Source organism: Cervus elaphus, chromosome 26 (assembly GCF_910594005.1).
Source record: "Cervus elaphus chromosome 26, mCerEla1.1, whole genome shotgun sequence".
NCBI lineage: Eukaryota > Metazoa > Chordata > Mammalia > Artiodactyla > Cervidae > Cervus > Cervus elaphus.
Window position 1 is genome coordinate 16,488,067 of NC_057840.1, and position 12,144 is coordinate 16,500,210.

The 12,144-nt window shown below is 40.3% G+C and overlaps 1 protein-coding gene across 13 annotated transcripts in view; it reads right to left on the bottom strand.

The window, feature by feature from the left end:
* EPB41L2 (erythrocyte membrane protein band 4.1 like 2) overlaps window positions 1-12,144 on the bottom strand; it is a 205,862-nt gene that overhangs the window by 64,582 nt on the left and 129,136 nt on the right. For all 13 annotated transcript variants that reach the window (XM_043888100.1, XM_043888099.1, XM_043888097.1 and 10 more), the window contains one exon: window positions 3,730-3,772. In XM_043888100.1, the coding sequence (XP_043744035.1) occupies window positions 3,730-3,772 (43 nt within the window). The remainder of the gene's footprint in view (window positions 1-3,729; window positions 3,773-12,144) is intronic.

Genomic DNA, 12,144 nt, shown 5'->3' on the forward strand with positions numbered 1-12,144 from the left:
AAACTCCGGACTCCTGCATTACAGGCTGATTCTTTACCATCACGTAACCCAAAGAAAGGCAGTGCCAAAAAATGCTCAAACTACCGCACAATTGCACTCATCTCACACGCTAGCGAAGTAATGCTCAAAATTCTCCAAGCCAGGCTTCAGCAGTACAAGAACAGTGAACGTCTAGAAGTTCAAGCTGGATGTAGAAAAGACAGAGGAACCAGAGATCAAATTCCCAACATCTGCTGGATCATTGAAAAAGCAAGAGAGTTCCAGAAAAACATCTACTTCTGCTTTATTGACTATGCCAAAGCCTTTCACTGTGTGGACCACAATAAACTCTGGAAAATTCTTCAAGAGATGGGAATACCAGACCACCTGACCTGCCTCTTGAGGAATCTGTATGCAGGTCAGGAAGCAACAGTTAGAACTGGACATGGAACAACAGACTTGTTCCAAACAGGGAAAGGAGTACATCAAAGCTGTATATTATCACCCTGTTTATTTAATTTATATGCAGAGTACATCATGAGAAATACTAGGCTGGATAAGCACAAGCTGGAATCAAGATTGCCAGGAGAAATATCAATAACCTCAGATATGCAGATGACACCACCCTTATGGCAGAAAGTAAAGAACTAAAGAGCCTCTTGATGAAAGTGAAAGAGGAGAGTGAAAAAGTTGGCTTAAAAGCTCAACATTCAGAAAACTAAGATCACGGCATCTGGTCTCATCACTTCATGGCAAATAGATGGGGAAACAGTGGAAACTGTGATAGACTTTATTTTCTTGGGCTCCAAAATCACTGCAGATGGTGACTGCAGCCATGAAATTAAAAGACCCTTGCTCCTTGGAAGAAAAGCTATGACCAACCTAGACAGCATAGTAAAAAGCAGAGACATTGCTTTGCCAATAAAGCTATGGTTTTTCCAGTAGTCATGTATGGATGTGAGAGTTGGACTACAAAGAAAGCTGAGGGCTGAAGAATTGATGCTTTTGAACTGTGGTGTTGGAGAAAACTCTTGAGAGTCCCTTGAACTGCAAGGATACCCAACCAGTCCATCCTAAAGGAAATCAGTCCTGAATATTCATTGGCGGACTGATGCTGAAAGTGAAACTCCAATACTTTGGCCACCTGATGCGAAGAGCTGACTCATTGGAAAAGACCCTGATGCTGGGAAAGATTGAAGGTGGGAGGAGAAGGGGACAACAGAGGGTGAGATGGTTGGATGGCATCAGTAATAATGGAAATGAGTTGAATAAACTCCAGGAGTGGGTGATAGACAGGGAGGCCTGGCATGCTGCAGTCCATGGGGATGAAAATAACTGGACACGACTGAGTGACTGAACTGAACTCAGCAAAGATTAATGTTTACCTCTGCTAGTTGTCTCTTAACTGAATAAAAAATCATAGCAGAGACTGGCCTAAGATAGAATAAACAGTTCTTTTGTCCATTTTAACACAAGCAGAAAGAAAGAGGTAAAAATACAACAGCTAAAACTTCATTTCCTCAGCCTACTTTCATGCTCAGGAAGGTACAGAAGTTCACTCAGGAAACCAGCTCCAATACTTTGGAAAAGCCAGATCCCATGTGTTACTGTTATTCCTCTTGCTAAACCACAAGGGCAAGTTCTGAAATAACTCTTTAAAAGAAAAAAGAAAGGAAAAAAACCTTCACAAATAATCAAAATGTAAGACTGTGATTCATAATCAGCAAGAAAGTCTTGCCCTCTGAAAGTTAGGATAGCTCCATGACTCTGAAATGAGTAGCACATAAAAATAATCCAACAAAAGCCAGAACAAAACCATAGGAAACAAACTCAATAGAACATCAATCGTGTTTCAGAGGTTATTCTGTTTCGTCCACGGGCTGGGTCACTTGGCAGGTCTGGTTTCAGAGAAGTGAAAGAACCAAACATCTGTCTGTTTTGTGAATTCATGAACTTTGCAGAGTTTTAACAACTGTAGAGAGGACTAGAAAAAGCTCCAAAACTTTCTCATACAGTTTCGTACATAATGTAAGCATAATGTATCTATGTCTAATTACTACTTTCCTTTATTCTCTCCCTTTTCTATTACGGACCAAACGTAACTGGATAAAACATCAAGCTGATAAATGTAGGACAGAGGAATGGATAGAAAGCCAGGGGTGATAGTCAAAAGACAGGGTGACCCCAGATGACACTAAAAGCCCCACAGCCTGAGAAGCCCGTCAGGCCCTCAGTCCTGGGCAAATCAGGAAAGTTACTCTAATCAAAGATATCTTTAAAACATGAAAAGAAAGATGAGTATACAAGGAGAGGAAATGGGAAAAAAATAAATTATACACTCAGACTGGAAAAGGAGAGTACAAAAGGAAAGAAATGACAGGGAAAATTGCCCAAATGATCAATAATTTGAGAGACAGAGAGAAAGAAATGAAGAAAACAAATGTGGAGAAACAAAACTGAGACAGAAAGTAGATGGAAAGAAATAGAAGGGAAAAGCAGAGATGTGTTTCGGTGTTTTAATGCTGGGAAGAAATACGTAGGGAATAACAAACAAGAAGAGAAAGGAAACCAACAGTCCCAAGGGCACCCTGCAGCCAGCACCCAGGGAAACAGCTTCTCCCTGGACAGCTCTGGGGCCCAGCATCCAAAGGGCTAGGAAGAAATCTGTTGTCTTGTCTAAATATTCCAGCTCTTCATGGCTCCCTGCCTTTTCTGCTTCAGACTTTAACAGACCCCGAAGTAAATGAAGTAGCCAGATCCTCTATCAGAGATTCCTGTGTGATGCTAATGATTCCTGACGCAGATATTACAAAACCAATCACAGGAGAGAACTGAAGCTGGTTAGAGAGGGATACATCAGTCACTTAGGGAGACAACAGAACAAATGGGAAAATGGAAGACAGGGACAAGCAGGACCAAGAACAAACCCAGACTCAGAGCACCAGTGGTCCAAGGGGGGATGGTTCTTTGTGATCTTCACCCCTCAAACCCTCACTCCAGGACATCTAGGAACACTGTATCCACATGCTTCTGGGGCCAGAGGTCGGCTTATCAATTAAACTAACTGGCTGCTGCTGCTGCTAAGTCGCTTCAGTCGTGTCCGACTCTGTGCGACCCCATAGACGGCAGCCCACCAGGCTCCTCTGTCCCTGGGATTCTCCAGGCAAGAACACTGGAGTGGGTTGCCATTTCCTTCTCCAATGCATGCATGCGTGCTAAGTCGCTTCCGTCGTGACCGACTCTGTGTGGCCCCGTGAACCGCAGCCCACCAGGCTCCTCTGCCCACAGGATTCTCCAAGCAAAATACTGGAGTGGGTTTCCATTTCCTTCTCCGAAACTAACTGGACCCACCATCAAAATCAAGTAGACAAAGCAAGGGTAACAGGGCTCCCTTAGGTACATTTTCTATAAAAAGGGCAAGTTACAGAAGAGTGGCTTTCCATTGTTTTCCCCAGAGATAAAGATCAGGTGTTGCTTCACAGTGGTAGACATCGTGAGCAAATATTTAAGACTAGGGATCTAGAACCTCTTGACCAGTAGAGGAGTCCCTAAACCATCACCAAAGTAAATAGTCATAACTCTACAAAATAGTATGAGTTTCAACTTGCTATATAGTATGAATGCAAACTAGAGTCTATCATTCTATCACTATCTTATTCTAGCTTACATCCCTATGAATTTTACTAAAAAAAAAAAATAGACATAAATATTAACTTAATAAGTTCAAAAGTATGATGATCTAATACTCACTTCGCAGCTGTCTCTTTATTTCTTTTGCGGGATCTAGCCAGTTCTGCAAGGGGAGAAAAAAAGGTTACTTAACCCATAAGAAACAGTCTCCATAGTCCAAAATGAAACAGTTGACAGTTCACATACTTATTTAAATATAAACATATTTTAACAAAGTCCTATGCTATTAGCATTCCACTAGGCTTAGTACCGATTTGTTTTTGAAAGTGTATGTGTGTGTTATAAATAAAATATTGAAACACTTTAAGGTGGATCTCTTGGGCTTCATTTTCTAGGATGTGAAATCAAAACCCACCTAAATGAGGAGACATAATATATGTACATATAAGTCTTTATTTTGCAGTAGAACAAAGAGCAAACAGCCCCTGCAGACACTGAAATGATAGCTCAGTCAAGGACAATGATGGGCTCTTATTCATGAAGGACAAAATGTGCATTGGAAACCACGGGTTGAAAGCACATATACCCCAATCAAACACAGTCATCTCATCTCCTAAGGCCAAGTCCTCCTGAGACCGTGGCTTTTCCCTGCCTCTGTACAAGGCCATGGAGAAGCACTGTCAGACTGGAGCTGGTCTTCATGTGAGATCTTTTTTTTTTTATGATCTCTATTTTTATTTTATTTTCCTGTTTATTTTTTTATTAGTTGGAGGCTAATTACTTTACAATATTGTAGTGGTTTTTGTAAAGCAACCTAGATGCCCATCAGCAGACGAATGGATAAGGAAGCTGTGGTACATATACACCATGGAATATTACTCAGCCATTAAAAAGAATTCATTTGAATCAGTTCTAATGAGATGGATGAAACTGGAGCCCATTATACAGAGTGAAGTAAGCCATGTAAGATCTTTTTAAATCTTCTTTCCGAGTTAAGAGTGACAATCCTAAGCAACTTCTTTCTCCTTCTCCTTTATTTCCACACTTGAAGAAAATTTGAAAAGATTCCAGGAAAACATTGTAATAGCTTAAAGGCAAAAAGACCAAATTTTGAACTAGTAGGTTCAAATCATTTAAGGACATTAAATATTTGTCTTTCAAAGCTACAGGTGAAAGGCATATCCAAAAATAACTATATATACATACATATACACACACACATGTTTATATATGCTATATGTTTATTTTTATATGTCTCCTACCTTATCCTCAAGTCATTATTAAAGTTTACTTTATCCTCACTAGCAGAACAATTATATTTTATGAGATATATTAAAATGATTCAAATAACTGACTTTACAAAAAAATAAATTTCATGCATTCTAAAAGCATCTCAAGTAATGTGTTGTAACATTTGTATTTTAAATATTAATAGAATTTTATTTGCATATATAAAGCAAACAGTTAAAAGATTTATCGTTATAGAGAAAATTATAACAGACAATCTTAACAATACACTGAATGGGTACAACAGAACATCATCTTACCCACTATGAAGTAGTAGTAATAACAGGGTGCTTTGACAGCAAAAGCATGGGTCTTACTGTGCCATTCAGGGCTTACACTCGGGGCAGCAAGGATCCAAGGTGTGCATGCTCTGTTCAAACACTGGTCATATTCAACCCTCTCAACAAGGAGCTGCCAGAGCCTGGGCGAAGTTTCACAGGACTGCTGGCCCAGCTGTGTGGCCCGCTGAAGCGCAGGGCCTGCGGGACCCCCTCACGGGAGCTCCAGGGCTGTGGCAGGGCGCGGCTCTCCTCCTCCCCGAGAAGACAGCCTGCATTCAGCTTCCCGGCCCTGCAGCTGCGGTCCACGACAGCTGGCTCACAAACGGCGCGCTCTCATGAGGCCCAAGAATGAGAAAACACATCCTTCAGTCTCCAGCGCAGCCCGGGGAGTGGCTGGGGGAGAAGAGGGAAGGAGGCTGCAAAGTGTGGTGGCGTTTCATCCAAGGAAGGAACCACCAGAGCGAGAAAAACTGAGACAACCGGTGCCACGCTGAAAAGGAGAAGTCCCTCAGAACACAAGAGCAGACAACGAGAAGGGGAGGAGGGACTACTGGTCTCCCAGGCCTCAGCAGACCCTCCCAACCCCCAGCCTCACCGTGAGACAGTTGCTAGAGATGCCTCCCGTGGAACAGAAGGAAAAAGACACCACCTCTCTGTTCTCAGAGGGAAGCAATACCATCTTCTGGGACCCCTGGGAGTAGCCCTGTGACCCCGCCACCTGGCACCGTCCATTCCCAGCTGAAGCACCGAAGCCATGGAGAAGTCAGCGGACAGCTTCTGGATAGCGCGGGGACAGTCGATACCAGCTCTGCAGACCCAGGAGAATGACCGAGAGGCTTCAGTGCCCCAGCCAGCCACGGTCAGACCGACTCGCTCTTGGGCCACTTCTCACCACACTGTCACGCACAATATTAAGGTCGAAGTGCTTCTCTTTATTTCAGAGCCCATTCAGAGACTAAGTAGGCAGAGTGCTCCTCATGTGATCAAACAGGGGCAGCAGAGCGGACTTCTTGCATCCACCAACCCGGGTGGCCCCTTGCTCACCATCAGCTAACCATGCTCACTCCCACAGGAGTAAGGAGGTCTCTGTAAGGCCAGGAGAGACCCCGTTTCCTGTATCCTTCACAGGACTTGGCAGCCCAGGCAACCAGTTTAAGTACTAAATTAACACATTATTGACCAGAGACGTATTAACACATCTTCTGTCCCGAAATGTTACTCACTGGAAACAGTTCAATATTCACTTACACAGCACATCTCTGGCCACCGGTGTTAAGTTTCTGCAAAAACCCCCCAGTCAGTAACAAGCTAATACCTGTTGGTGAGTACCTGGCCTTTGTCAGCCTCCTCCTTCCTCTTGCTGTGGTCACCTTAAAAGACTACAGATTATTTTTCTTAGGTTTATTTTTATTTGAATAACTAGCTCCAATGAGTCCTTCAATCATGATGACTGGGATATAATTTTACTGCCTAGGGTCGTAAGTCCATAAGCAAAAAACCCAAAAATGCCTTAACATGACTTTTAAAAACAATACCAAGTCTAAATTTTCTGCATTATCAATTACAAGTAAATAGCAGATATAAAACTCTTTAACAAAGAAATAATAAATTCCTGGTTTTGATACTTGTAGATCAAGAAGCAGATGCAAAAAGACGGACAAAGCCAGAGAAAGACATGAATGCACACCCACGCACACCCACGACAGACTACGCTGCACCGCTTGCCTTGTTTAAAGGTTTGCTGCCACACACATAGATTTTCGAATCAGATACATGTAGAGCAAAATTCTGCCTTCCACCGACTCTGTGATCTTGGGCTCATTAGTCTTAATTTAAGCCTCAATTTCCTAAATTTTAAGATGAAGATCACATCATCTACCTCATGGGGTTCTTCTTTTCAAACATTCATTCAAATGTTTCCTGAAGAGTAAGGACACACGCAAAGGACTTTATCCAATGCTTTTAATAGCAGATGTTTGCTGTCAATGATAAAATTAAATTGGTCCATCACCTTTCTGTGTATATCTCTTTTCACGTAATTTTTTATTTCCAAAGGTGATGTACTATATATATTAAAGAATTTAATGTTTATGTGACTATTTCTACCCACAAAAAGTTAATAAATCAGACTCTGGATTCAAAAAATATAGTCACTGCAGTCATGGGCCAGATGAGATAAAAAAATCAGAACCCTCCCTCCTCAGAGAATCCTATCACAGGCTTCCAACAAAAGTAAATTAAAATTAAAATGTGGTCCTAGAATATCTGTGCTATTAAAATTATCTTAATGAAATCAAAAGTCTATGAATCAGGGGGAAAGAGTGTTACATCTCTATCTTCATTAACCTTTAGCTGAAATTCAACATTACAATCAGTTATGAATACAGAGGGGAAAAATTCTGGCTAATATCAGCAGTGCTCTTAGCTTTGTCACTGATAGGAATCAAAACTTTTTCCACAGCACATCAGAGTAGTTGCAGATCTTAAAATATCACTTATGCTAATATTCTGAAATCACAGTAGGGGTTAGATATTGATGATGACTTTATCTCAATTTTTAAATTAATATGTTAGAATGTTATTTACTGGTTTCCTTCATAGGCCTTGTACTTTATTATAATCACATATTTCAAACACTGTTCTGAGAAGCATCCCATATATGATTTTACACAAAATTATGAATAGCTTAAATCATAGTCTTATGGTTGAAAGAGGCAGTATGGACTGGAAAGAAATCCCAATTATATGTCAATGTTAATCTTTCATTCAGCGTTTAAAACTTAAATTGTGAAACACGCTGAATTATGAGTAATGAATACCAAATATTTTGAAATTGGCAATTAGCCCACTGAATAAAACTACTTCTTGAATACAAAAATAAAAAAGAAGCAGTGCATAGAATTCACCAGACTATCAAAGGAATCCACCACAAACAAAACAAAAATCTGCCTTGGAAAGTTACAGAAAAAAAAATTTTTTTTTAAACTAAGCAGCAAATAGCTATACACATATTTTTTCTTTCACACTCAAGTCCTTCTGCCACTTAATTAGGAGAAGCTCCTTAATCCTTGTTGCTGTCGCTAAGCTGTGTCTGACTCTTTTCAACCTCATGGACTGCAGCACACCAGGCTTCCCTGTCCTTCTCTACCTCCCAGAGTTTGCTCAAATTCACGACCACTGAGTCGGTGAGGCTATCCAGCCATCTCATCCTCTGTCATCCCTTTCTCCTTTTGCCTTCAATTTTTCCCTACTACTCTCTTCTCCACTACAAATCTGAGGCTGTAGAACAGTTTTGGTTAATATCAAGCTGTCTGTCATTTCCCTATAACATTTTCAATACTGAGTCTCAGAAAACATGTGAAATAAAGTGATTCTCATTTATTTTCTAACAGAAACACCTAGAAAAATATAAAAGCTTCATTACGAATCACTATATTTACGTTCATTGGATGCTGGTGTTAGAAAAACCTCAGAGACTGTATGGCGCAGATGTCCACGAGAACTGTGAAGAGCCTCACTCCCCACCAAGAGGCTGTGAGCACCCCAACACCGAGCCACTTGGGGTTACTAGTGCCCCCTGCTTTCTTGGCTTTCGTGACATTCCAAACTCCAGTAATTCTCTCTGCCACTTCAAAAGAGCACTTATGCCCTAGATCGGTGCTTCTCAAGCCTAAATGTATATGTAAATGACCTGAAGCTCCAGTCCAAATGTAGATCACCAGACAGTGAGCCTGGGGTGAGGATTTGGAAACCCTCTCACCGCTAACAAGCTTCTGGGGGGTGCCAATGCTTCTGGGCCCTGGACCACCCTTTGAGCAGAAGAATCATAGACTAGTCATGCCTTAAAAACTGGTGCTTGTCAATTCTGCCAGTGAGAGACATTAAAGTTAACCCAACACACACCCTATCACCAGATGGTAAACAATAATTTTGTCTGAAATCTGCATTTTCCTTTAAGAATTTATAGCACTGAAGCAGATCTACTTTACTGTACATACCTCTGTCTAAATTAAGTTTAACAGAACACTGCCATCATGCTGGTGTTAGCAGAAACGTCACAGGCCTTCTAAGCTACAGTGAAACATCCACCATGCGTCTGGGAGAACATGATTCCAACTCCTATCTGTGGTATTATAAGGTGTATCCGGATTGAATATAGAATTTTATTAAAGAACAGTTTATATACAACAAATAGTTTAATATTGGAGTTTTTAGTTCTAGTTTTGGTGAGGGGAGGAAATGGTCTATCAGAGAAATGCATTAATCAATTTTTATAAATTTAGCTGTGGATATCAGCTACACTTCAAACAAGCTCCCCTTTCAATATAGCTGGAAGCAAAATGACATTAAAATCCCTGGGCCAGATGCCAAATTCTATTAACATCAAAAACTCAAGACAGTCTTTTTTTTCCCTTTAAAGACAATCCAAAACTCTTAATGATGGTTCCATTTAGACATGAATACAAGAACTATATAGACTTAGACTTCTGTGTATAAAAGAATAACACATTGCTTGATTTCACGTATTTTTAACAAATTTTCCACAATAAAGCTTATATGAGTTCTCAGCAGACATTAAAAAGTTCCAACATTAATAATGATAGATTTTCATACTCAAGAGTGACGTGAAAGGCTTCCAACCATAAGAGATATAGCACTACACTAAAATAAAGATTAGACTTTCCTCTCCTTGGAAAGTGTTCATACAAATAACCATGGCTTTACCTCACCTTCTTATTATATGTTAAAATAAGTGACTGAAACATCTATAAACACAGATAATATTCAGCATAAAAAAAAGCAGTTTAAATTCCTATATCCTGTAGCACTGCATTGGTGAAAATGCATGAGCTGAGTTAGTGCAACAATATAAGTTTCTGTGGGGAAAAAAAAAGACATGATACAAATTTATATCGGGGAAAATAAAAGTTCTTTTGCCCAGATGTCTTAAGAACTGGATTTTATCTACATAAGCAAGAAGGAGTAAGAAAATTACACAAGACAAAAGTTACGCAGGAAAATCAGATTATATGTGAAATAATTAAATATTGGCAATGCCAATTACATGTGTGCATTCATTTTCTGCAAAGTATTTCAGAAAGGACACCCCACTGTTTATTCTCCCATTGTTCTACAGTTAAGGTCTAGATAACAAAGTGTGTGCCTAATTTTGTGGGCATTTTCATCCCAAATTTTGGACGAGAAACTACAGAGTTAAAAATACACAATTATGAGTTCTTGGTTTAACAGCTTTTTTGGTCCATGGCAACCCTATGGAGAACCCCTCCAAACTTAACCTTACCTTAATCCTGCCTTAATGACCTTCGCTTCTCTCTGATTTCAGTCAAACCTTTTCATGGCTGAACACTGTCTTGTCACCACACAGAGTTCTCCGCCTCATCAGAAGTCATCATTCCATTCTCAGATGCAATCATTTCTTCTCCTAAGTCTTCTCCCCATTTATTCTAACCATACCTGCCCTTCAACTTAGAACTTTCATCCCTCGGTCCCAGCCGTTTTCTCCCAGTCTATCAGCCCATTTCAGCTTACGTTCCTCCCAGTGATCTTATGAATCAATTAGCTTGATTACCTATGCATCAGGATCTCTGGCTTTCTCAACCTTTTGCCCTCTTACCATAACCACTTGAACATAACACCCCATTTCTCCACTACTATGCCCAGGCTGCAGAGAGCAATAAGAGAAGCAAAATGTATTCTGCTGCCATCACAGTTTTATGATCTCAGCTGGACTGTCAACAGCAAGCAATCCATATCGCTTTTAAATCATTTGCTTGTCTACTTTCTCTGCCATAACCTCAACTGAGGCTCCTTTTATGCTTTGGAGTCCTGCTCACACTCAGATCTTTTTAAAGGCAAGACTGGTTGTCTCATATCACTGCATCAGCTTATCAATGCCATCATTTTTCTGAGCATAAAGGAGATCTCCCAAGCCTTGATAAATAAATATACAGCCTAGATGGCCCTGCATAACCTGACCCCTACCAACACTCGGTCTCCCCTCACTAGCCGCAAGAGACGTCTTTTCATTTTCCAAGAGGTCAGCTGTCCCTACTCAGGGCCCTATGTGTGTGCTTCCTAAGTCCCCTTGGCCCAGCTCAAACTTCAGGTCTCTGCATAAGCATCATTCTCTCCTAGGAAGTCTTCCCTGGTAGTAACCTGAACTCTTCCTATAGAGCAGTAGTCAAAATTTATTAACTGAGTAATTTGGGTTTTTTCCTTTTTTTTTCACTCTGTCTTCTCAACTGGAACTAAGTGGGGACATTCGTGAAGGCAGAATTTATGTCTTAATTATTCACTGCTAGAGTTGCAGATGCATACTAGTTTGCACATGGGTGGTAATTTTTTTTAATGTGGTTTAAAAAAAAAACACAAAATTCATCCTCTTAACCAACGTTTACTGTACAGTTTAGCAGAACTAACTATATCACATTGTTGTGCAACAGATTCTAGAACTTTTTCATCTTGCAAAACAAACTCTATCCCCAATGAACAACAATTTTCCATTATCTCCTCACCCCAATCCAGGTAACCACCATTTTACTCTGTTTTTCCATGGGTCTGCCTAGGGAATACCTCATACAAGGGACTCACAGTAATTGTCTTTTGTGACTAAACATTTCATTCAGTGTAATATCCTCTAGGTTCATCCATGTTACAGGATTAACAAGACTTCATTCTTTAATGCTCAAAAACATTCTATTCACCATATTCTGAATATGCCATGTTTTATTTATCTAATTCATCCATCAAGGAACATTTGGGCTGCTTCTACCTCTTGGCTATTGTAAGTAGTGATGCAGTGAATGTGGGTGTACAAATACCTCTTCAAGATCCTACTTATGATTCTTCAGGATATATACCCAAAAGTGGTAAATCTATTTATAATTTTTTGACTAACTTCTCTACTGTTTCCCTAATAGCTGCACCATATTACTTTTCCATCACC